At 36.6% G+C, this 26262-nt stretch overlaps 1 protein-coding gene across 1 annotated transcript; it reads left to right on the top strand.

The window, feature by feature from the left end:
- The first annotated feature begins 1671 nt into the window (after positions 1–1671).
- On the top strand, positions 1672–26058 carry LOC146134772 (NACHT, LRR and PYD domains-containing protein 3-like). Its single transcript, XM_083395628.1, has 9 exons — positions 1672–1731; positions 2288–2363; positions 15684–17464; positions 19164–19316; positions 19602–19763; positions 20216–20377; positions 24017–24172; positions 25139–25294; positions 25843–26058. Exons 1-9 carry the CDS (start codon positions 1672–1674, stop codon positions 25849–25851), a joined length of 2715 nt encoding a protein of 904 aa, XP_083251754.1. The 3' UTR covers positions 25852–26058.
- The last annotated feature ends 204 nt before the right edge of the window (positions 26059–26262 follow it).

Raw genomic sequence — 26262 nt, 5'->3', positions numbered from 1 at the left:
AGTCGTTTTTAAACAGCTCAAGTGTGAACAAGGCGCGATGCATTTGTCCTGATGCAAACCACACCTTGAGTTATTCTACCTTGAACTAACGCATCTCACAAACAGACCCTGTCCGATTGATTTTTTTTGGACATTACGTCACAAAGTTACGTCACACCGGATGTATACACAAGTAACCTTAGGAATGCTGAGATTATCGTTGAGCGTAACGGCCCGTTTACACTACAGCTGCACTGGGAGAGTATTTTAGTTAAACAGGCCTACAGGCGGTAGAGTCGGAGCCGGACTTAACATAATGTTTTCGGTCGGAGTCTTGCCTTTCTTTTCGTGTTTTGACTATAGTATTGGTTTAACGACTACACAACACTGCTTATCACCACCGGAACGATCAATATTTAGCGGCGCCCTCCCTTACGCTAAAGCACACTTTACCTTGGAAGCCTGGAAAAAATAACTTTTGGAAATTTTATTCATTTGTTTGTTTGGACACAGTCATCAAGTCATTTTGTATCGTATGAGGACGCGATACTTATTATGCGAAATATCGCGTATCAAAATAAAACATCAGGTATTCCTAAATGGAAGTAACAAAATGTCCAATGGATTTATATTACCTCGCCAGTGAAGCAACTAACTGTAGAACAACACGCATTTCTATGCGACTTACTTGAAACCAGGCGCGGATCTAGGGGGGGAGACAATTTAACGTGACGTCATATATCTAAGTCTATACGTGGCGTTATAATAACTAACCCGTTGCACACAATTTGTTTATTTTGTTAATGTTATAGATTGGAGAGTTGTTAGTTTCAATACAAAAACTGTTGCGATGTTATCAATTCGCGCAAAGCGATAAACGCCTTTATATCGCTAGAGCTTTTGGTTTCCCAAAACTTTTCGATGTTGCGATAGGTCGTACGACGCCTTTGGGACAAAACAATTTGTCAAAATAAGCATTGAGCAACATATTAAGAACAATTTCCAATATACCTAGTTGAAATGGCCTATTACTGTAGTGTACACATCCAAATATAAAACACTTCCTGAAACATTTTCCCAGGGTAATTTAATCCACTCAACATAATTAGATTTTCGCGGAGGGCTAAATAAAATTAAATATACTTAGTTAAAAAGGCCTAAAAATAAAGTTTGGATGATTCACGTGAAGTTAACTGTTTAACCACCTTTACAATAGCTCGCGTGATTAACAGGCGGAAATGAGTAAAGGCGTTGGAGGCCAAACTGAATGGATGGAGCCTTAACGTCATTTCCTTTAGATTAGAACAGGAAATACTTAGCAGTCCGCCTTCAACAAAGAGCTTGCGTTTGGTTGTTACCTGCAGCTTGGTGCAAGCGCCTTACTGCTGTACTGAGGTGAACGCGAAATGTTGTTTATTATATGAACAGAAATATCAGGTTACTTTACAACGTACAAACCTTAAATCAATCGATCTAATATCGTGACGTAGCTATGTGACATGTTAAACTTAACATGAACATACCCAGTCTTGTTTGAACGGCTTTGTGTAAAGTTAAAGTTGTGAATTCATTTGTGATATACCATAACGAATTACGTCATATATTGTGACGTAGTGATATGTTAAGCTTTACATGAACATACCAAGTCTTATTTGAGCAGCTTTGTGTAAAGTTAAACTTGTGCGAGTGAAAATGGCCGAAGCAGCCGAAGCCGAAGAGGAGATTGCTGAAAATGTTCAAGATATGAACTTGGTGAGTTTTTGTTCAACTCAGAGTTGAAGGTAGAAATTTCACTTGCAATAACGCATGAAGATTTCCAAACGTGATGTCACAAAGTTACGTCATAACGAGCGTATGAAGAAGTGACCTTAGGAAAGCTGAGATTATCGTTTAGCGTAATGCAAAACTATTCAACCCATTCTTAGTTTTAAAGCTTTCAGGAACAAAAAGAAAAAAGGGGAGGGGCCTGTAACATTATTTTACTGGGACGCCGGTCCAAACCGTTCCTGTTTACTTTCACCACTGGTTAAACTTGGAACAAAATATTTCGTGGCCACTTTGTGGAAACATAGAGTGAGGTCTACAAACCAATAATGTCGTGGGTTTAGGACTTATTCCGTTTTGAAACCTTTTTACGTCTATCAGCTATTAATCCTATTTCTGATCTCATTTAAAATTGTTTGTTATTTTAAAATGTGTCTTATTCTAAACTGTGTTTTATTCCAAATTGTTTCTTTTTTTAAACCGTCTTTTATTCAAATGTTGATGTTGTTCTAATTTTGATATTATGGCTTTTTCATCTCAACAGAACAACGCAACTGTTTTCGCTGGTGCAGAAGTTCACCTGACAGAAGTTACGCAAAATATAAACGTCATTGCATCAGGTGAGGGTATTTCCTTTGTTAAATATTTTTTGAAGTAACTGATTAGATAGGTCCACGTTTTAGTTTATTACGGCGGTTTTAGGTTAAAGTGGGTTTAGCGTCAGGGGAGAAAGTGTCAATATGTGTTGAAATAATGTCGGAACTTTTCGCTTCTGATTTGTTCATTGTTATATAATTATTGGTGCAAACCAGGGCTGCGGAGTCGGTTAAAAATAAACCGAGTCCGACTCTAAATGTTTTATTCCGTCCCCAGTCCGGCTCATACTCATACAGCCTTTATTTCACCCATTTACCCAGTGTTTCTTAACTTTTTTTACTTAAGGGCGCAAAGAAACTACAGCCTTTATACCAAAATAAGAACAACATCAACTTCGGAACAAAATACAGTTAGGAATAAGGCGTAAATAGGACTAATACCTAATAGTCGTAATAATGACGAAATCGGAATCAGACCTAAATGGAAAAAATAAGGCCTATACCACCTTTTATCTAACCCCCAAGCCCCACCTATAACTATTACTAACTCCCCGAATATTTTCAACTCTAACCCAATTGCTAACACCACCAACTACCCGCACATACAGGGCAAACAGGGCGAAAAATCCGGGGTTAAAACAGCGGCGCCCAAATGTCGACAGCAAACGGCCAATGCCAAACAGATGTCATACCCTTTCCCTACAGTCTTGGGCGTAATTGTACATGTTTAGATCTTATCTAGACTATTCTTGATGTTATTCTGTCGTGGTCATTAATGCGAATTTGGCGTTATCGTCGTTGGTCTTAGTTATATGGTATTATAGAATTATCTGATTTAGATATGGTTGTTTTATAGATATTATTGTGTTTTCTACTTAAAAATACTGTGGAATCAATGAGCTAAGCTTAATCGGAAAGTAAAAATACATGTTCTATAATATGTTAAGTTATTTTTCCCTTTTGCTCGCGGCGCACCTGGCAGCAGTGCCGGATTAGTTAAGTGCGGGGCCAGTAGCAGATTGATTTTGAAATTATGACTGGGAAGTAATTAAATATTTTATAGATTTGATCTACATTCTACAACAACAAAAGTATATTGTAATGTTTTATTTGCAAGGAGAAACATAAAACCACAGCAATATCATTCAAGGGTTTTTCCTTTGTTGACGCATTTTGATCTCTACTAATATTTATTATTCCGAAAGAGTTCAGTGACTTCAAAACTTCACTTTCAATACTTAAAAAAGTTAAATAGTGTAGCCGCTCTTTCCCCATTGTGTTTCGCAGATAGTTTTTAATGAACTTCAATTTTGAAAATAATCTCTCTTGAGTACAGTTAGATGTTTTCCGCTTCGCATTTTCGCCAAAACTTTTGACTGCAGCATAATTCGGAATAATGACGACTAAAAGCAAAGCGTTTTATAGAAAAACGTTGCGAGGTAAACACGAGTGCTTTTTGTGCGACTGGGAAACCAAGCTGGAACCGAAACTAATAAGTAACACTTCTGGGTATGCACGCTAAAAAGCGTCAAAGTATTTTCAAATTAGCGGATACATTATTGTGTCCGGACAGCAGGCAGTTGCCTCCAGCGGAAATTACTGTTTTTTAAAGTTTACAATAATTAGTACTAGTAATTTAATCTTGCAACTATAATATTCCCTGATGCTACTTCAGTTTGCAAGCCAAAAATTAGGGTGCAACTACTATTTTGCAACAAAAAAACTACGGGACCCGTAGCAGCTGCTACGTCTGCTACTATGGTAATCCGGCCCTGTCTGGCAGCCTCCCATGGCGCACCGGTGTGAATTTTTTATTTGGCGGCCATAGCAGTTTAAAAATGTGGTACTGCGCATGCGCACGTCGGACTCGGGACTCCGGTAGTTTTACGTGGTCCTACTTAAGTCCCGAGTCGTTATTACGACCGTAAGGTAATTCTATTTTTTGGTCTTATTCCTAATCCGTTCTTGCTTGCCGTTTTGATAAAATCTTTTCAGCCAAAGGCGTCGTGCGTTCAACGCATCTTTGAAATTAAATGTTTTTTAACTTAAACGCTATAAAGCAGGGGTGGCCAACCAAACAGATACCAAGAGCCCCATTTGTTACTTGGTTAACCGCAAAGAGCCACACCTTACACACGTGAAAGTAAAAGAATAGCCTATCACTCCGTTTCTTACTCACTCCCACAAAGCGATCGCACGAAGCGAAAAACGTGCCTTTGTTTTGTTAAATAGACAAAATGTTATTTAGAAGGAGACGCGACGAATTGATTAAAAAATACACATTTCTCGATATAATGTCGTACATCAATATTATTTTGGCATATTTTTTACGTTTATCTTGCTTCAAAAGTGTTACTAATAATACAATGGCCTTAAAGCAAACAGTCTGGGTCGAAACCGACAATAATCCATAATTTAACCAAACGAAATCGAAACATTCGAAAAACTCATAAGTGTAACGTGAACGTAAGAATCTTATATAACTGGGTGAAGAGCCACATGAGGCTTTATGACTTATTCCGATTTAGACGGTATTAATACCATTAGGTATTAGTGTTAATGTGGTCTTATTCCGAACTGTGTTTTATTTCGACGTTGACGTTGTTCTTGTTTCGGTCTCATGGCTGGAGTATTTTCGCTTTGCGCGAATCGGTAATATTTTTATAATGTAGCTTTTGTTTTAAAAGCAACACTTCTCAAAACCTAAACCTTAACAAAGTAAACAAACTGTTAATGTTTTGAAATCCATTTAATATCACACAATCACTGTTGTTTGGTTTCATTTTGTGCTTTTTTTGCAAACGTGCAGGCTCTAACATCGCCTCGCTTGAACAACTGGTTGAAGAAAAAGGTAAGTTCAGCATCTTAGTTCTTAATAATCTTTTAGAATTAATTAGAAATAAGTTATGTTGTGTTTTACCCTGAGCCCACCAGATCTAACGTAGGGGAAGGCGGGGCAAAACGGACCCCTTAAGGCAGACCTGGGCAACATACGCCCGCCAAGCAATTTAATCCGGCCCGCGGTTAGCCTGTTTTAAATAGTGAAATAGAAATTGTTTTTGGGCTTCGCGCGAATTTCTTCTGTCTTTTTTGTATGTTTCACGCGATTTTTTTGAATTTATAAACAAAAAACGTCCTCTGCACTGCAGCACTTTCTCAAACGAAATTTAAACAAACTTCTTTATATATTTTTGCGCTTTGGTCAAATGTATTCTGTCTTTAAAATATGAACGGAACATCGACCCGTTTGCCAGATACTGATTCAAATTTTGCCAACTACTTTACTTGATGCCATGCTGCGTGTTTCTCCCGATTTATTAATCTGGGTAACTTAAAGCCTCAAAAAGCATGTTTTTGTGCGAAAATGTTTATGTATTTTAACCTTAAATGTTTGCTCAATGCGCTCAACAACTTAATAATCGCCAATATATAAAGCAAAGTACGTTGTTTATCTGTGCTCAATGCGTCACGTCCTCCCCTAAATATCAATTAAAGTTTGCTTAAAAAGATATATAGATGCAAGTTTTTCGCGGTTCGCGCTACGTCTTGTCACTATTTCTTTAAATTCGACTCACATCACACATTTGCGCACAACTCCAAACGTAATTACAAGTTCGCTTGCTTACTTGTTTTATAGCGTCAGAGTTTGACGTCATACTCCCTGTATTTAATATCTTATTTTTCCCCGGCCCGCCAGGACATTTTACGTTTCTCATGCGGCCCGCGGTAAAAAATAATTGCCCACCCCTGCCTTAAGGAATAAATGCTATATTTCGAGTTTCACAACATATTTTTGTATGAGTAGCGTTATTAACTGAAAGGTCGTACTGAAAGTTACTCCTATGCTAAAAACACAACTGAAAGAAGCACCGTACCTTCTGAATAAATTAACTTTTGTTGTCGATTTTTAAACAGGGCAAAACGGACCCCTGGCGGGGCAAAACAGACCCCACTTAAAAAATTTAATTTAAATAATTTGTTGTGTGGAAATGCCGGATCAAGGATTTGTGTATAAGGGGTGCATGAAAAGAGATATTGTCACAAGTTACGTTACAACGTGACGTCATATTTTAAGTAATGGTATACATGGCGTCTTATAGGTTGAAAATATTTTACAAAAGTTTGCCAAAACATACAAGAAAATCACAATAACACTATAATAAGAAGCATTGTAACTATATAAAAGTTACATGGTATAAATAGGCCGTACGTAAACTGCCTTATATTTCTCTCGATGTATACGAACTTTAAACAGATAGCAATCGAGCTTTTTTACAAGAGATATTGGTAAAATGTCTGATTGTTTGGCCTTGCTACAAAACTGATCTAAACATATAAAGTAATGATATATTATTTATTTTATTCCAGTTCCAAAATGTCTTACTGAAAGGCTAATCAAAAAAACAAACAGTGCAATTATAAGTTTCAGTTATACTCTAGTAATAACGGATTAACTTGGGATGGGTCTGTTTTGCCCCAACACTATCTATCGCATGAAAACCTGATTTCTTTAAAAATTTTCAAATTAAAATGCCGACTGTTTCGGATTAATAAACACACCCTTACCTACAAATTATTTAGCAAAAAAAGTTACTCTGTCTTTACTTGAACTTTACTAATAAACGCATCATTTTACTGCGCTATACTTATATCAATATCCCCCAAACACATTTTCTCCCCTCCTGGTTTGTGCGAAATCGAATCAGCCTAATTTTTGTCGACAAACGTTTTTTCGGCGATAGTCACTGTTCAGCAAACGAATATTGACGCTGGCTTCGTTAACGAGAAAAGTGAGGTTCCGTTTTGCCCCGCTTTCCCCTGCATGCGCCCGTGCAGCTTTCGTGGCTAAGTTTGTGGCAGTTACTACAAAAGTAAATATAAACTAGACGGGGGTGCGGTTGTTGTATATTTTGTCAGGGGATATATTTTCAGGGCTTAGTGTTTATTTTCAATTTTTACTTTATTTTAATTTTTTTTTTTTTAATTTTTTTTTTAATATTTTGTATTGTGTACTTTATATTATATATTTTGTTTTTCATTTTCCTTAACTTGTTTCTGCAAGCAAAAACAGATATGGGCCGAAAACTTCCCCACTTAAAATATGCCTTTGATGCGAAAGGGGTTCAAATATGGCGTAGAATTTGGGGAATGATCGAAACATATATTTGATAAATAGAATTTACTTAGATAATGCATATGGCTATTTTATTAAATTTTGACCAGCTTACGTGTTTGAAAATCAAATATTATCATTCTCTTAAAGACTAAAAATGGTTTAACGCCTATGGTTTGCTATACTTTTGCAAACTTTCACTAGGTAATTTTTTACCATAGCTTGGTCCGAGCAATCACTGTTAAAACAGGCTTTAAATCTGTCGTTTCAAACAATATGAAAAACACTATTACGTGCCTAATACGCAAACTATTAAATCGAAAGTTTTGCTAGATAAGTTTAGGCCTGATGTTGGTATGCTGGTTGGAGCAAGATGCACAACAGGTGCTAACAGAGAGGCGTAGACTGCCTTAAGATTTCGCATTTAAACTTGCGGCGGTAAATACACCCTATTGACACTTAATTATTAGGCGAAGCTTATCGCGAAGTAATTGGTCGCGCCAAAAAATGCTGACGCCGCATTTAAAGCAAGCATTATAAATGTGTCGCCGATATTCTGCCTTGAACATCCCTACTCGAAATGCTTCCCTCCGTTAATTGTACGGTGGGTGAAACTTTATTCACGGCCTTACCTCTTTGTGTATTACCGCGACAATACGATGAAATACGATTTGGAGAATATTTGCTATTTGCACCTGTTCTGTATGTTACTCCAATCCAACATATCTACACACAATTATAAGTTGTGTATAATAATATAATAACTTATGGCTTTGAAGCGAAGGGGGTTCAAATATGGCGTAGATTTTGGCAAATGATCGAAACATACATTTGATCAATAAAAATTTACGTAGATAATGCTTACGGCCATGTTATTACATTTTGGTCAGCTAGCATGTTTAAAAAGTCAATATTTTCATTCTCTCTAAATGATTTAACGTCTATGGTTTGCTATACTTTTTCCAACTTTTACTGTGTAAATTTTTACCATGCCTTGGTCTGAGCAATCACTGTTGAAACAGAGTTTAAATCTGTAGTTTTTAGCAATATGCAAACACGTTTATGTGCCTAATAAGCCACGTTTTATATTGAAAGTTTTGCCAATTTAAATCCAATAAACGCAAGATTTATTTATTTATGACGCCATGTTATGACGTAGCTTTGTAACGTCGTCGTTAAGAATGCGTTAAACTTAAGCTTTTTGTTGTTGCGGCCCTTGTATAATTATATTTGCTTAGACCTGGTGTTGATATGTTTGAATGGTTCAACAATTACAACATGTGCTAACAGAGATGTGTACACTGCCTGTAGGATTCGCATTTAAATTTGCGGTGGTAAAATATTTTGTGTTGTAAGAGCAATAGGTTTTTTTACTTAGAGAGGCCTCTTTATGAAAGGCAAGTCGCATGTGCATAGTTTTACTAGGCAAGCCACTTCCAACACAAATGTTGCACGCGCGGGACAATAGGGCGCAGCAGGTATGCCAGTAGCCGCCTCGTCGCGACGCGAGCTGGACAAAGCAAGCGAATATGAACGAATTCTGTATGAAAGTTTTTCTGCTGCTAGATGGCTGTCGTTAGCTACAAAGTGCTAAAACGCAATATTTCAGGTTTTTACCCCCCAAGCAAAGGCCCCTGGGAGTGCAGCCTCATAAACTTTTACAAAGCACCTACATACCACTCTACGCCATGTCTGAAAATTTGAAGGTTCTACGATGTCTACTTTTTCTATAAAGCTTCGGACAAAAATCGGTCTGAAACAAACCATAGGAAACCAAAAAAGACTAGACGGGGGTGCGGTTGTTGTATATTTTGTCAGGGGATATATTTTCAGGGCTTAGTGTTTATTTTCAATTTTTACTTTATTTTAATTTTTTTTTTTTTCAATTTTTTTTTAAATATTTTGTATTGTGTACTTTATATTATATATTTTGTTTTTCATTTTCCTTAACTTGTTTCTGCAAGCAAAAACAGATATGGGCCGAAAACTTCCCCACTTGAAATATGCCTTTGATGCGAAAGTGGTTCAAATATGGCGTAGAATTTGGGGAATGATCGAAACATATATTTGATAAATAGAATTTACTTAGATAATGCATATGGCTATTTTATTAAATTTTGACCAGCTTACGTGTTTGAAAATCAAATATTATCATTCTCTTGAAGACTAAAAATGGTTTAACGCCTATGGTTTGCTATACTTTTGCAAACTTTCACTAGGTAATTTTTTACCATAGCTTGGTCCGAGCAATCACTGTTAAAACAGGCTTTAAATCTGTCGTTTAAAACAATATGAAAAACACTATTACGTGCCTAATACGCAAACTATTAAATCGAAAGTTTTGCTAGATAAGTTTAGGCCTGATGTTGGTATGCTGGTTGGAGCAAGATGCACAACAGGTGCTAACAGAGAGGCTTAGACTGCCTTAAGATTTCGCATTTAAACTTGCGGCGGTAAATACACCCTATTGACACTTAATTATTAGGCGAAGCTTATCGCGAAGTAATTGGTCGCCCCAAAAAATGCTGACGCCGCATTTAAATCAAGCATTATAAATGTGTCGCCGATATTCTGCCTTGAACATCCCTACTCGAAATGCTTCCCTCCGTTAATTGTACGGTGGGTGAAACTTTATTCACGGCCTTACCTCTTTGTGTATTACCGCGACAATACGATGAAATACGATTTGGAGAATATTGGAAACATCGTATTTGGAGAATATTTGCTATTTGCACCTGTTCTGTATGTTACTCCAATCCAACATATCTACACACAATTATAAGTTGTGTATAATAATATAATAACTTATGGCTTTGAAGCGAAGGGGGTTCAAATATGGCGTAGATTTTGGCAAATGATCGAAACATACATTTGATCAATAAAAATTACGTAGATAATGCTTACGGCCATGTTATTACATTGTGGTCAGCTAGCATGTTTAAAAAGTCAATATTTTCATTCTCTCTAAATGATTTAACGTCTATGGTTTGCTATACTTTTTCCAACTTTTACTGTGTAAATTTTTACCATGCCTTGGTCTGAGCAATCACTGTTGAAACAGAGTTTAAATCTGTAGTTTTGAGCAATATGCAAACACGTTTATGTGCCTAATAAGCCACGTTTTATATTGAAAGTTTTGCCAATTTAAATCCAATAAACGCAAGATTTATTTATTTATGACGCCATGTTATGACGTAGCTTTGTAACGTCGTCGTTAAGAATGCGTTAAACTTAAGCTTTTTGTTGTTGCGGCCCTTGTATAATTATATTTGCTAGACCTGGTGTTGATATGTTTGAATGGTGCAACAATTACAACATGTGCTAACAGAGATGTGTACACTGCCTGTAGGATTCGCATTTAAATTTGCGGTGGTAAAATATTTTGTGTTGTAAGAGCAATAGGTTTTTTGACTTAGAGAGGCCTCTTTATGAAAGGCAAGTCGCATGTGCATAGTTTTACTAGGCAAGCCACTTCCAACACAAATGTTGCACGCGCGGGACAATAGGGCGCAGCAGGGATGCCAGCAGCCGCCTCGTCGCGACGCGAGCTGGACAAAGCAAGCGAATATGAACGAATTCTGTATGAAAGTTTTTCTGCTGCTAGATGGCTGTCGTTAGCTACAAAGTGCTAAAACGCAATATTTCAGGTTTTTACCCCCCAAGCAAAGGCCGCTGGGAGTGCAGCCTCATAAACTTTTACAAAGCACCTGCATACCACTCTACGCCATGTCTGAAAATTTGAAGGTTCTACGATGTCTACTTTTTCTATAAAGCTTCGGACAAAAGTCGGTCTGAAACAAACCATAGGAAACCATAGGAAACCAAAAACGAATAACGGCAAAAACAAGATATGTCCCGAAAATAAATTTTCGGCCCATATAAATAGCGGCAAAAACAAGATATGTCCCGAAAATAAATTTTCGGCCCATATAAAAATATTTAAACCCTGTCCCCTTAATATAATTTGGCTTACGGAGAGCAGGTTGAATCCGTGTGAACATATTACCGCGCTATTATGACGTCATTTTTTTTAATTTAAATTTAGTTTCAATTAATTCTTAGCCGGGTAAATAACAGCAGAAAGTTCCAAATGGCTATTTACCCGATTTTTTGGGTACACACACATCCATTAGTGACTTTATATCGATTTAACTACTTTATTAACTTTTGTTGTCCAGGTAAATAGACTCTTCCAAATTTAAAACTATGATAAATTTTTATGCTAATGAGCTGGATGACGTAGTTTTAAAATAGTAGTTTGTGTCATGACGTCACAAAGTGCAGCTCGCAAAAACTGAAACTTTCTTTTTTAAAAATAAATGATATATAATGGTCATATTCCTATTATTATTGGCATTACACTGCGATGCTAGTCGGTTAAATTGTAACTTAAAAGAAAGTAATTTAACTGAATCTATTGCTTCAGAAAAAAGAAATATTTTGTGTAATTTGAAGGGCGACCACAAACGTATTTTTTCAGATTAAATCTACCCTATGTGTACAAACTTTTTTAAATTGCTTTAATTGAGATATTTTATGATTTTTATTATTGCTGTTGAATTGCACACATTTTTTTATAAATTGTTCTATTTTGTTGTAAGTTGTACTGAAATATTTTGCTTTCCTAGTATCATTTACTTCTTGTGCTAATATCATATATTTATAATGTTTTTTGCAAATTTCTTCAATTATAATGTCTTCCTTATTCTTGTTATGGCTGGTCACTGAGTAGTTTGGTGGAAAAGGTTGTTGCATGCTGTTTTTTAAAAAAAGGAACAGAATGCAGATGTATTTAGTTATTTTTTGTAGCCATCCTAAAGGCGTATTATATGGGCCGAAAATTTATTTTCGGGACATATCTTGTTTTCCTCGCATTCTTTTTTTTTTTTTGGTAACAATAGTGTGACGTCATCGTTTTAGTTTATAAAAGCTATCTTCTCCTATCTAGCGGCAGAAAAACTTTAACACAGAATGCTTTCATATTACTTCAAGGCGGCTGCTGGCATCCTGCTGCGCTTTATTGTCCTGCGCGTGCAACGTTCATTGTGCGAAGTGGCTTGTCTAGTTAAACTAGGGGCATTGGACTTGCCTTTTAGAAAGAGGCTTCTCTTGGTAAAAAAACTAATTGCTCTTACAACACAAAATATTTTACCACCGCAAATTTAAATGCGAATCCTTGAGGCAGTGGACACATCTCTGTTAGCACCTGTTGTAATTGTTGCACCATTCAAACATATCAATACCAGGCATAAACAAATATAATTATACAAGGGCCGCAACAACAAATTGCTAAAGTTTAACGCATTTTTAGCGACGACGTTACAAAGCTTCGTCATTGCATGGCGTCATACAAATATAAATATTAAAAACACTGTGTTTATTGGATTTAAATTTGCAAAACTTTTATTATAAAACGTGGCTTATTAGGCACATAAACGTGTTTGCATATTGCTCAAAACTACAGATTTAAACTCTGTTTCAACAGTGATTGCTCGGACCAAGGCATGGTAAAAATTTACCCAGAAAAAGTGGAAAAAGTGTAGCAAACCGTAGACGTTACGTCATTTAAAGAGAATAATAATATTAAATGTGGCTTTATTAAATGTCAGTTAGTCACTGAAGATGATACAAGATCGTATCCAAACGTTTTAATCAAGATGCTGTCGATCTACTCGACCTTTTTGGCTTTGAAATGTATTATCAAGCTACATTACAGATCCTTGCATAGTGTAGGCTTCCCAAATAATATTATTTGCCTAAACATGTTAGCTGGCCAAAATATAATAACATGGCCGTACGCATTATGTGCGTAAATTCTATTTATCAAATATATGTTTCGATCATTCCCCAAATACGCCATATTTGAACCCCTTTCGTATTAAAGCCATAAATTAAGTGGAGAAATTTTCGGCCCACATCTGTTTTTGCTTGTAGAAGCATGTTAAGGAAAATAAAACAAACAAAATATAAAATATATAATATAAAATTTACAAAACAAAATAAAAAATATTAAATATTAACAAAAAAATATAATAAAAAAAATAAATAATTTTTTTATTTAAATACGCTAAGCCCTGAAAATATACCCCCAAAATATACAACAACCGCACCCCCTTCTAGTTAGTATCGGTTTTATTTTATTGGGACTGAGCACAAAAAAGCATTTTTTTGTTTTAATTTCAGCAGGAAAGCTAAAAGTCATTTATTTAGATTTGAAAATGCACACAATAACTACAAACACAACACTTTTCCTAATAATTGCCAAAAATATTGTCGACGTTTTCCTGACAATATTCAAGTAGGTGCCCTTTGCCATTAATGTTTTCATTTTTTAATTATGTTGAACTGAGCCCCAAACTTAATATATTTTCTTGGTAATTTTTTTAGCAAAGTCACCAATAGAACAATATTTTAGCAACATTATCATCTACTTTTTTTAGGAAATTATAGGATAATATGTACTTAAGCAACTTGAAAATAATTTTACACTTGTGTTTTAAAGATACCCTTTGTAGCAGTGACTCTTAACCTTTGTTAATTGCCGAGTCCGACAAATTACGAAACCTTTCGTTGAACCCCAAGTTTTCGCTCAGTCACCGAAATAAATATCCGTCACATTTGAAATATATTTCTGTATCAAATAGACTTCTGTTGTTGATTTATGATAGAACAATATTTTTTTGGGTGACCAGTTGTAATAATTGAGGCTTTAATGCAGTGGGTCTTGAACGTTTGTGGCACACTAAAAAATCCCAACACACTTTCTATAAAAACAATTTTGTAGCTTGACAATTGCCCTTCATACATGGCAAAGCAATAGGTAAATGTGTTAATGTTATCAGTTTTCTGATATATAGTATGTCCAGCTACAAACCCCACCATGCCACTGAGCACCAACAATATATTACCATTGTTATCTTATTTATTTCTTTGTGAACATTTGCTTTAAATGAACATGTATTTTGTTAAATATTCCACAAACACTGAAATTACATGAAATATTTCATTTGGTGTTCTTGTATGTTTGGACAGTGGATACCAACTTGTGTATTGTTTTACTGGTTAGTTTACTGGACATACCAGGTAGCAACAGTTCTAACAGTTATTTTTTGTGTTAAAGTGGATCTGAAGCCTCCGGGCAATCTAGTCACGTGATATCGATGTGTTCATTGCATTGTTGTGGTCGTCCAGAGTGGAAAATTTGTTTTGATGAATTGTTTCTAGGATTGCATAATAGCCATTAAATGTGATGTATGACCCTTGGCCCAGTTTTGAAAAGAGGCAGGCCGGATGATTTGCATTTGTCAGTCCACAGTTTGCCGATCCCTGCTTTATAGAACTGCAGTCTCTTTTCTGTCATCTCTTAAATCCAGTTTGAAATGTGATATTATCATTGCATGTTGACTCAGATTTAAACTTTTTTTTTGTTTGTTTTATTTAAACTTTTGTTCAGCTCATCAACCCATTACAAGGCCCCAATTTGTCGACTAAGGATGTTCAAGTGGGGTTTGTTCAGATATTAGGAGCTTTTAGTATTTGGATAACAGATATATCTGGGTATTTGTACTTTAACCTAACCGGTTAATCACATATTATAAACCTGCATTCTAGAAAAGGAAAACATTTACCAACAGCAAATTTGGCGAAAACGAGGTGAAAGGTGTAAAAGCGAACCGAAAACGTTAATTGTGTTATCAGGTTAACCGGTAACTGGAAAGTAAAACTCTCAGGCTTTTAAATCCAAATACTGTCAGTTATTCATGTCTTTGGAAAATCAAAATTTCTTTAAATGGTTTCACCGCAAAAGTTTGTTTGTTATTTTAAGCAAGTGTAAAGGTTTATAGTCTATCGGCGTGGTACAAATGTCAAACTTTCCTTGGAGTTAGTTTTTAGTTGTTCTATGTAGAGGTGTCTTCTAAGTTGTTGTAACACAAACTTTCTGGAAAAGAAATGATTAATAAAAATATAAAGCTTTGAAAAAGGTGTATTGTAAAAGACCTTTTTGTTTCATTTTTGTAAACTGGACCAGTGGTTTTAAATGCTGATTAATGTTGTTGGTAATTGTCACCATAGCTGCGTTGCTTTATTTTGTTGTTTCTTAAAGTTGTGACTTTGCAGACATCTGCTTGGTTGTGTAAGGCTAAAGTTCAGTTTGATTGACATGTTTCTGTAGTTCAAGTTTTGATTCCAGTTAAAGTTCTTCACTTTAGTCGAGTTTTTTTAATTCTCAGATGCAGCTTTGCGAGCGAACCAGAAAAAAGAGGCCAACATCAAAGTCAAATCTCAAGAAACAATCTTGGTTAAACTTCTGGTCATTAACAGGAAGAATGTCGAAGAAGAAGGTTTTAACGCAATGTTGCTCTATAGAGGAAATGAGAAAAATCTTACTTTTTTTGAGGTGTATGAATTCTGTCAGGCTGCAAATGAAAATGCAATCAAAGAAGCAGAATCTAAGTTCAGCGACCAGGCAGCGAAAACTAATTTCATTGCAAAATATGGCAACTTTATAGTTATTTTTGGAGGAGCTGGTTATGGCAAAACCACCTTAGGGTTACACATTCTGCAATATGGTTGTGATACTCAACCTGAATCTGGCTACATCTTCTATGTAAACCTGCCATCGTTAGACAACAGCAAAGAAATGAGTGTTTTTGAGTTCCTGATAAAGCTATTCAACTCAAACTGGAAATATCATTTGGAAACAGATAATAAAATTCTGGAAAGAATCTCCAAATCAAATAATGTGTTGATCATCATGGATTCAATGGATGAAACAGGTTTCAATCTTACGATGAAAGCACCGGTGATTAATTTGTACGAAAGAGCAAAACCAGAAGTCATTCTCCAAAACCTTTTGCGGTCTGACATTCTTGGCAATGCTTTCAAGTATCTTATTACACGACCGGAAGCATATCTCCAGTTGAACCCAGATTGCAAGTCACACTTCCCACTTGAGGTACTTGGTCTCGGCGAAAATTCACAGGATTTGCTTTTCAAGGAAATTTGCAAAAGTCAGGAAAAATACGAAAAAGTGAAAGAGGTTCTCAACCAAAATCCAGCAGCCAATGCATTAAGCTTCATCCCATTATTTGCCAAAGCAATTCCAAAATACATTCTAAAGCATGGATTGGATGGTGGTGCATTTACTACTACTGATGTGTTCACATCGTTTCTGAACGACTACATTCGCTCACCTCACTTCAAGAAAGACGAAAAGGTACTTCGCAAGCTCTCTGATTTAGCTTTGTATGGAATGCTTAAGAAGAAAGTCACCTTTGAAGCACAAGATTTCACCAACGTTGGTCTTGAAACTAAAGGTTTAGGGGATTTTCTTAAAGTTCAAATTCGGTCCAGGGATATCAGCCTTAAAATCTTGGAAGGAGACAGAACAGTTTTGTTCAATCACAAGCTCCTGCAAGAGTTCTTTGCAGCACTCAAGATTATGTTTGACACACCCATGGAACGGTTTAAAGAGCTACTGGAAAACTTGAAAAGTGTCGATTGGGAAATGGTTCTTCAATTTCTCTTCGGTCTGCTCAATCCGAAACTCCAAAGCAAGCTAAACGCGCTGTTTCCAATCTCTTCAGCTGATGTTTCCACCAAGAGAGGCTTGCTCAAGGATCTGCTTGTTTCCATGACTAAAGATTTCGCCAAAACATCTGTGAAGGATTTACCAGTTTCACTCGCTATTTTTTATGAGTTTGATGTTAAGGATTTTGCAAAATACAGTGAGTTCAACGCTCGTCCAGACGACAAGAGGTTGTTCACGCTGTGCAGTCTCGCCCACGAGTCTATGCTTGATGACATCACAAGATCAGTGGTGGAAGTTTTCCCGGACATGGTTTTGCTTTCGCGCTCGATTCTTCCCAACCACGTGGCAAGTCTCTGTCACGTGCTTCGCGCCACCGACCATCCAATCACCATCAACGTTGGAGCTTTCGGGGAACGAGCCAAGTTCATCGGGGATGGATTGACGATGCTGATCGAGACCGTTGCTGAAACACAACACACGGTTGGTTATTTAATAAATATATATATATTTTAATAAAAAATATATGTATAAAATATTGTATTTTGTCGGCATATGTTAGTTACACTCCGGCAACCTACGGTCTGGGGGCCGGATCCGCCCACCACCTCTCAATACTTTTTGGCCACTTAAATAGTAAGTGCCAAAATATTTTCTCGCTTATCGCGAATGATCTTTCTGCGTCCGGTTTGTTTGCCTTTTGACGGTGTCTTTCAAATAGATCAGCGCTTCTTTACCGTTGCGCCATGGAAGGCATAAGACGTCATTACGATCGCTATTTTATGACGTCATATCCGTCGCTATATTATGACGTCATTAACGTCAGAGTTGAAAATTCGTAACACCCCCTTTTGGATTTCTGGATACGCCCCTGATTTGACGATATTTTAAAAATGTGATGTGCTAGAGAAAAACGGAATGTATATTCAAAATTAGCGCGAAAAATATATCTAAGGCGAAATACTCACAATATCTAATAATTAAAAAAAGTGAAAATTTGTTGACCAGTGTAATAATCAAGTCATTTTGGTGCGAAACAAAAATAAATCCGGCCTGCAAACGTAAATCTTACAGTTATCCGGCCAGGGATCACAAGCTTTAACAATTATCTGTCCCCTTAACAAATTATCCGGCCCTGAAAAATCGTTTGCCAACCCCTGTCCTATACAACTACAAAGTGTGCGTGTTTGATTGAATTGGGGAGGTGGCGGCTGTAGGTTAAATGGCGTATAATGGTGGACTATGGTGCGATGGCAACACAGATATTAAATCCGCGAAGGTGATTATTTAATAGGGTACGATAGTTTGTGTTACATTACTGGAAGGGGGGAGGGGGTCATTAATCAGGTCCAGGGGCGTATCCAGAAATCCAAAAAGGGGGTCCCGATTTTTCAACTTAGGTTATTCCCCGTTTTTTGTCTGACGGTAATGACGTCATAAAATAGCGATTGTAATGACGTCATAAAATAGCGATTGTAATGACGTCATAAGTAATATCAGAAACAGCCAATTAACGTCCAGCAAAACCAAACTTTTAGACGCAAAAATTACAAGCACGTCTTTCGCCACCTGCAATACTAAACGGAGATTGTTTCTCCCCCGTGTTATTTGATTAGTGCAACATCTGCAAAAACGCCACTTAAATAGTTAATCTATTTGAAAGTTTTTAAGCTTTTTAATTGAGGGCAGACCTGGCGAGCGATGCGAGCGCGATTTTTTTGGTGGGGATAACGGCATTTCTATTCAATTTCTTACAAGTTTTTATTACATTGCCGAAAATAAAAATAATAAAAACGTTAAAAATAAATGTCCAATGTTTGAATACGTTTTCCGTTTGTCCGCGACGCACTTGAAAGCCTTCCACGGGGCAACGGTGGTAAAGCGATGATCTAATTCTAAAGACAGCATCAAAACGTAAAAAAACAGACGTAGAAAGAACATTCGCGCCAAGCGCCAACATTTTTCGCACTTACGTAGTTAAAATACTCAAAAAGTATTTAACATGGACTCGTGTATAGTTTGTCGAAGAGGCAGCGGGCCCGATGGATTACAGAGACCGCTTGATTGATTGTTATTAATTGTAGGATACGCCACTGATCAGGTTGTTCAATATCTAGCTGAGTTTAGCGCACCTAGGAAGTCTAATCTATCACTTGAGTTTTCACACTCTGCTATATTTCAGATTCGCAAGTTCCACGTAGATGAGGCCACCATCAGCATTGCAATTCTAGCACCGATGGTTCCACAGATGCAAGAATTGTCGATCATACGCAGCAACCTTTCTGCCGACGACATCAAACTTATCTGCGAAAACTTGCAAAGGAAAACACAACCGGTACTAATACATATATCACACATAATAATTGAATTTATAAGCTGTGTATGTTATGACAGAGCATGAATTATTTGAGAGTAAATAATTTCTTTCTAAAGTAATAAAAAAAAACACAAAAGTATCAACATGGTAAACACCAAGCCATTCACTATTATATTAGATGCAGGTGTCAATGTTGATATGTGAAACCTGTAATTCCAGTTACGTCACTTGCTTAATATGACGTAACATACAGTCACCCCAGGCCACCAACTGGTACAACTTCATCTACTTTGTTGCATGTAGATTGAGGTTCTAGATTTGAGCGGCAACAATCTGGATGAAGCTGGGGTGAAGCTGCTATCCAGGTGCATCCCCTACATCGAGAGGCTTTATCTCGTGGAATGCGGACTCACATCCGACCATCTCCTGGTGTTGGCGAGCAGCATCGAACAGCGACAACATCCCGTGAGTTTTAACAAAGTGTAGTAATATTGTGTGGTATTATCGACACCCATGTAATACCAGGGGAACACAATAAGACTTACTAAGCAACACTATAGAAAGCAGAATTATCTGTAACAGCATTATTTTACGACTAACAACATAATAATACCAAATACAGTAATATCTGTTACAGAATGAGACCTGAACTTGTTGGAAAAGTCACAAGTTATTCGGATTTAGATCTAAAGTCAAAATAAAATGTCAAACTCTAGGACGAGGGTTGATCACTGTTTTAGGCACCCTCGTGTTTTGGCACCGGACTGTTTGCCTCTGTTTGGGTTTAGATTTTGGCTTAGGGTTGGAATTATTGCTGAAGTTAGTGTAGTACCACTAATACTTTTCGTACTGTGACGTAACATACAGTCACCCCAGACAACCAACTGGTACAACTTCATCTACTTTGTTGCATGTAGATTGAGTATCTTAATTTGAGCCTCAACAATCTGGATGAAGCTGGGGTGAAGCTGCTATCCGGGTGCATTCCCTACATCGAGAGGCTTCAACTCAGGCGATGCGGACTCACATCCGACCATATCCCGGTGTTGGCGAGCAGCATCGAACAACGACAACATCCCGTGAGTTAACAAAGCACTGAGGCTTCGAACCTCTTGATTGCCCGACCCGACATTTCCATGCAATGGTCGCACACTGTCAGACCAGGGACGAATAGAGTGATAAAGGTCCCTGGGGCTGAGAATAATTAATCACCCTAATACTTAATTTATAGTTTTAACTTTTAGTTAAATGTTGTTGAACGACGCAGCATCGTGTTTATTTTATACAAATACACAATTTGTTTACAATTCAGTATTTTTTAAATATATTTTTTTTTAATATTTGTTCTATTATTTTTTTCTTGGTTAAAATACCCTGGCCCATATTTTGGAATGTTGCTGTTTTCAACAACACAAACCATTAACAAGGATTTGAGCAACAAATTAAAAAGTGAAAGAATACCAGAAAGCAATATTGTTGCACCTTGTTTATTTCTGTTGTCTAAATCTCCTTGTGTTTATGCAGATAAATTTGTTGCCCCTTGTTTATTTCTGTTGTCTAAACCTCCTTGTGTTTATGCAGATAAATTTGTTGGCCCTTGTTTATTTCTGTTGTCTAAACCTCCTTGTGTTTATGCAGATGGATTTGTTGCCCCTTGTTTATTTCTGTTGTCTAAACCTCCTTGTGTTTATGCAGATGGATTGGTTGACCCTTGTTTATTTCTGTTGTCTAAACCTCCTTGTGTTTATGCAGATAAATTTGTTGCCCCTTGTTTATTTCTGTTGTCTAAACATACTTGTGTTTATGCAGATGGATTGGTTGACCCTTGTTTATTTCTGTTGTCTAAACATACTTGTGTTTATGCAGATGGATTGGTTGACCCTTGTTTATTTCTGTTGTCTAAACATACTTGTGTTTATGCAGATGGATTTGTTGCCCCTTGTTTATTTCTGTTGTCTTAACCTCCTTGTGTTGATGCAGTTGGATTTGTTGCTTCTTGTTTATTTCTGTTGTTTAAACCTCCTTGTGTTTATGCAGATAAATTTGTTGCCCCTTGTTTATTTCTGTTGTCTAAACATACTTGTGTTTATGCAGATGGATTGGTTGACCCTTGTTTATTTCTGTTGTCTAAACATACTTGTGTTTATGCAGATGGATTGGTTGCCCCTTGTTTACTTCTGTTGTCTTAACCTCCTTGTGTTTATGCAGTTGGATTTGTTGCTTCTTGTTTATTTCTGTTGTTTAAACCTCCTTGTGTTTATGCAGATAAATTTGTTGCCCCTTGTTTATTTCTGTTGTCTAAACCCCCTTGTGTTTATGCAGTTGGATTTGTTGCTCCTTGTTTATTTCTGTTGTCTTAACCTCCTTGTGTGTATGCAGATGGATTTGTTGCCCCTTGTTTATTTCTGTTGTCTAAACCTCCTTGTGTTTATGCAGTTGGATTTGTTGCTCCTTGTTTATTTCTGTTGTCTAAACCTCCTTGTGTTTATGCAGATGGATTTGTTGCCCCTTGTTTATTTCCGTTGTCTTAACCTCCTTGTGTTTATGCAGATGGATTTGTTGCCCCTTGTTTATTTCTGTTGTCTAAACCTCCTTGTGTTTATGCAGTTGGATTTGTTGCCCCTTGTTTGTTTCTGTTGTCTTAACCTCCTTGTGTTTATGCAGATGGATTTGTTGATCCTTGTTTATTTCTGTTGTCTAGTCCTCCTTGTGTTTATGCAGATGGATTGGTTGCCCCTGGTTTATTTTTGTCGTCTAAACCTCCTTGTGTTTATGCAGATGGATTTGTTGCCCCTTGTTTATTTCTGTTGTCTAAACCTCCTTGTGTTTATGCAGATGGATTTGTTGGCCCTTGTTTATTTTTGTTGTCTAAACCTCCTTGTGTTTATGTAGATGGATTTGCTAATCCTTGTTTATTTCTGTTGTCTAAACCTCCTTGTGTTTATGCAGATGGATTTGTTGGCCCTTGTTTATTTCTGTTGTCTAAACCTCCTTGTGTTTATGCAGATGGATTTGTTGCCCCTTGTTTATTTCTGTTGTCTAAACCTCCTTGTGTTTATGCAGATGGATTTGTTGGCCCTTGTTTATTTTTGTTGTCTAAACCTCCTTGTGTTTATGCAGATGGATTTGTTGGCCCTTGTTTATTTTTGTTGTCTAAACCTCCTTGTGTTTATGTAGATGGATTTGTTAATCCTTGTTTATTTCTGTTGTCTAAACCTCCTTGTGTTTATGTAGATGGATTTGTTAATCCTTGTTTGTTTCTGTTGTCTTAACCTCCTTGTGTTTATGCAGATGGATTTGTTGATCCTTGTTTATTTCTGTTGTCTAGTCCTCCTTGTGTTTATGCAGATGGATTTGTTGGCCCTTGTTTATTTCTGTTGTCTAAACCTCCTTGTGTTTATGCAGATGGATTTGTCGCCCCTTGTTTATTTCTGTTGTCTAAACCTCCTTGTGTTTATGCAGATGGATTGGTTGCCCCTGGTTTATTTTTGTCGTCTAAACCTCCTTGTGTTTATGCAGATGGATTTGTTGGCCCTTGTTTATTTCTGTTGTCTAAACCTCCTTGTGTTTATGCAGATGGATTTGTTGCCCCCCTTGTTTATTTCTGTTGTCTAAACCTCCTTGTGTTTATGCAGATGGATTTGTTGGCCCTTGTTTATTTCTGTTGTCTAAACCTCCTTGTGTTTATGCAGATGGATTTGTCGCCCCTTGTTTATTTCTGTTGTCTAAACCTCCTTGTGTTTATGCAGATGGATTTGTTGGCCCTTGTTTATTTTTGTTGTCTAAACCTCCTTGTGTTTATGTAGATGGATTTGTTGCCCCTTGTTTATTTCTGTTGTCTAAACCTCCTTGTGTTTATGCAGATGGATTTGTTGCCCCTTGTTTATTTCTGTTGTCTAAACCTCCTTGTGTTTATGCAGATGGATTTGTTGCCCCTTGTTTATTTCTGTTGTCTAAACCTCCTTGTGTTTATGCAGATGGATTTGTTGGCCCTTGTTTATTTTTGTTGTCTAAACCTCCTTGTGTTTATGCAGATGGATTTGTTGGTCCTTGTTTATTTTTGTTGTCTAAACCTCCTTGTGTTTATGCAGATGGATTTGTTGACCCTTGTTTATTTCTGTTGTCTAAACCTCCTTGTGTTTATGCAGATGGATTTGTTGGCCCTTGTTTATTTTTGTTGTCTAAACCTCCTTGTGTTTATGCAGATGGATTTGTTGGCCCTTGTTTATTTTTGTTGTCTAAACCTCCTTGTGTTTATGTAGATGGATTTGTTAATCCTTGTTTATTTCTGTTGTCTAAACCTCCTTGTGTTTATGCAGATGGATTTGTTGGCCCTTGTTTATTTTTGTTGTCTAAACCTCCTTGTGTTTATGCAGATGGATTTGTTGGTCCTTGTTTATTTTTGTTGTCTAAACCTCCTTGTGTTTATGCAGATGGATTTGTTGGCCCTTGTTTATTTTTGTTGTCTAAACCTCCTTGTGTTTATGCAGATGGATTTGTTGACCCTTGTTTATTTCTGTTGTCTAAACCTCCTTGTGTTTATGCAGATGGATTTGTTGGCCCTTGTTTATTTTTGTTGTCTAAACCTCCTTGTGTTTATGCAGATGGATTTGTTGGCCCTTGTTTATTTTTGTTGTCTAAACCTCCTTGTGTTTATGTAGATGGATTTGTTAATCCTTGTTTATTTCTGTTGTCTAAACCTCCTTGTGTTTATGCAGATGGATTTGTTGATCGTGAGTGAAAACAAGATCGGGTCACGTGGTGCTGGTTGCCTGGCAACAATTGTGCAGAAAGTGAACAAGCTGTCGTTGGAAGACTGTGGAATCGATGAAGTTGGAGAACTGAGCGAAGCAATCGCACGCAGGAAGCATTCAGTAAGTTGCCTCATCTAAACTCGATCGTGGTTCCTAGGGCGCGTGCACAAGGGGTATATATATATACATATATGTTTTTAGAATTAATATTATTCATTATTGTGTGAAAATATGACGCAAGGAATTCCCGCAAAACGTGGCTAATCATCAGGGCTGGATAAAAGTTGATCGCCACCAAAACTAATTTAAACCTAACTTTATATTTATTTAATCATTCCCTGAGTAACCATAATGTTGAATTCAAAATTACAAAAATTAAAACAAATTATTAAAAATATTATTTTAGCTTTTTATTGAAGTCCAATAAATGCCTTTTCAGCAGCGTTGATAAAATGTCTGGATTAAGCTTGTTTGCATTTCAATCGCAACCTGGGATTACATAAGAAAAGAAAAACAAGAAGTGTATAAATATAAATGAGTGGAATTATGAAACGGCTGTCGTTATTCTTTTTATTGCGATAAATATTTCGTTTCTGTTGGTTTGTTTTATATATTCTTCTTCATACAGTGGTGAACACAATTAGTGGCGAAATACACCGACATTTTGTCAATTTATATAACTTAATGTGCAGGAAGTGTAAGCCGTCCTATACTATTATTCCCAGTATTAAAGTCTAAAAATAACGAATCCCAGCCAATACGTGGGTGGTATGAGTGCCTTTTTTTATATAAACCAATTTAATATTGCAATTTCAGCCACATTTGTGATAATCGCAGTGATTTTGCCTTTAGGTTATTAACAACTGATGGTAGCTAAACTTTTTAGGGCTAAAGCAAATTTTAACCTGAAAAAATTATCTTTTTCCATTTGTTTTGCTTGTTTGACCATAGCAATGACGTCATTTGGTATATTCTTATCGGAATAATGAGTATCTAGATTTCAAGTAAGCTATTATGAGTCTTCATTTGTTGTCAACATTAACAAGCGTAAGTTTGTTGTTCACCTCCAGTTGTAATTGTTCGCAGATGGAGATTCTTGGTGTGAGCTACAATCCCATCGGCGACCGCGGGGCCAGTGCGTTGGCAAGATGCCGGGGAAAGATTCGATGGTTGTTTAGTAACAACTGCAACTTCACATCAGCTGGAGAACAAGAGTTGGAATCGGCCAAACGACGCCACCAAGTGAGAACTTGTTTCAACTAATCGCTGTTCGATTAATTTGCATATTGCTGATAGTTGGACAACTGACTGATGGTCGCTTTATGATAGAAACAACAAAATCGATATTGTTCCTCGATAATTTTAGTGGAGCCTGGTTTTACTAAGAATCATGTTTCGCCACTAGGAGTCATCCATGAGCGTTCGTAGATCTGGAAAAATGAGTGAAACTAAAAAGTATTTTGGATTCGAAGAGAAACACAACGATTTTGACATTAACATTAACCAACGAACGATTTCATAAGTTCCTGCGAAACACATGGTTTTAAATGACGCGATTTGTTTTAAAAACGTGAAATTTCTGAAGAGTTTCAACCGTAAGTCCAGAAGAAAACATTTTAAATCACCTACACAGGGATAATAGGTAATAGTAATTTGCAATAATAATTAAGTGCTTCATGGCTTTTAATATGTTATTTACAGGTAAAACCCCCCAAAAAATAATAAAAATTTTACACAAATACTTTTCATCGACGCGTAATACCCGGAAATTAATATATTTTTTCTCCTAGAAAAATTGACCAATTAAAAGCGATCAAATTGTCACGTGATGTGAAGAAACGATGCGTGACCAAGAAGTTTCATCGCAAAGTTGGAATTGTTCAAATTGAAGCAACTTTTTACGCAAAGTGTTTCCTCCAGATTATAATTGCTGGTGTGGAATCGTTCGGGCGTGACCTAATAACCGTCACGCTTAAATGACAACTACAGGGCCTTTGTATTCTGATCCCTGCATTTTTGTTAGAATTAACCTTTTTTTTCACATAAATATTGTTTAAATTATTTTACAGATTTGTTTTGACATTTTTTTTTTTTTTTTTTTTTTACAGATTTTTTTTGACAGAATTTCCCCAACTTTGCTTTAATCGGTTGTTGATTTGCAAACTTTGCTTCTTTGCTTTTATCTTTTCTTGTTTTAGTGAATGAATTTA

This window comes from Ascidiella aspersa, chromosome 8, assembly GCF_963924565.1.
Source record: "Ascidiella aspersa chromosome 8, kaAscAspe10.2, whole genome shotgun sequence".
Taxonomy (NCBI): Eukaryota; Metazoa; Chordata; class Ascidiacea; order Phlebobranchia; family Ascidiidae; genus Ascidiella; species Ascidiella aspersa.
Note: the sequence above shows the minus strand (reverse complement) of the source record. Positions and strands in the feature narration are given on the sequence as shown.

Excerpts from the sequence above, each read along its gene's own strand:
- LOC146134772 (XM_083395628.1), top strand. The coding sequence starts at position 1,672 with ATGGCCGAAGCAGCCGAAGCCGAAGAGGAGATTGCTGAAAATGTTCAA. Across the intron at positions 2,364-15,683 it reads TATAAACGTCATTGCATCAG|ATGCAGCTTTGCGAGCGAAC; the intron begins GTGAGGGTATTT and ends TTTAATTCTCAG. Across the intron at positions 20,378-24,016 it reads TCGAACAACGACAACATCCC|ATGGATTTGTTGATCGTGAG; the intron begins GTGAGTTAACAA and ends GTGTTTATGCAG.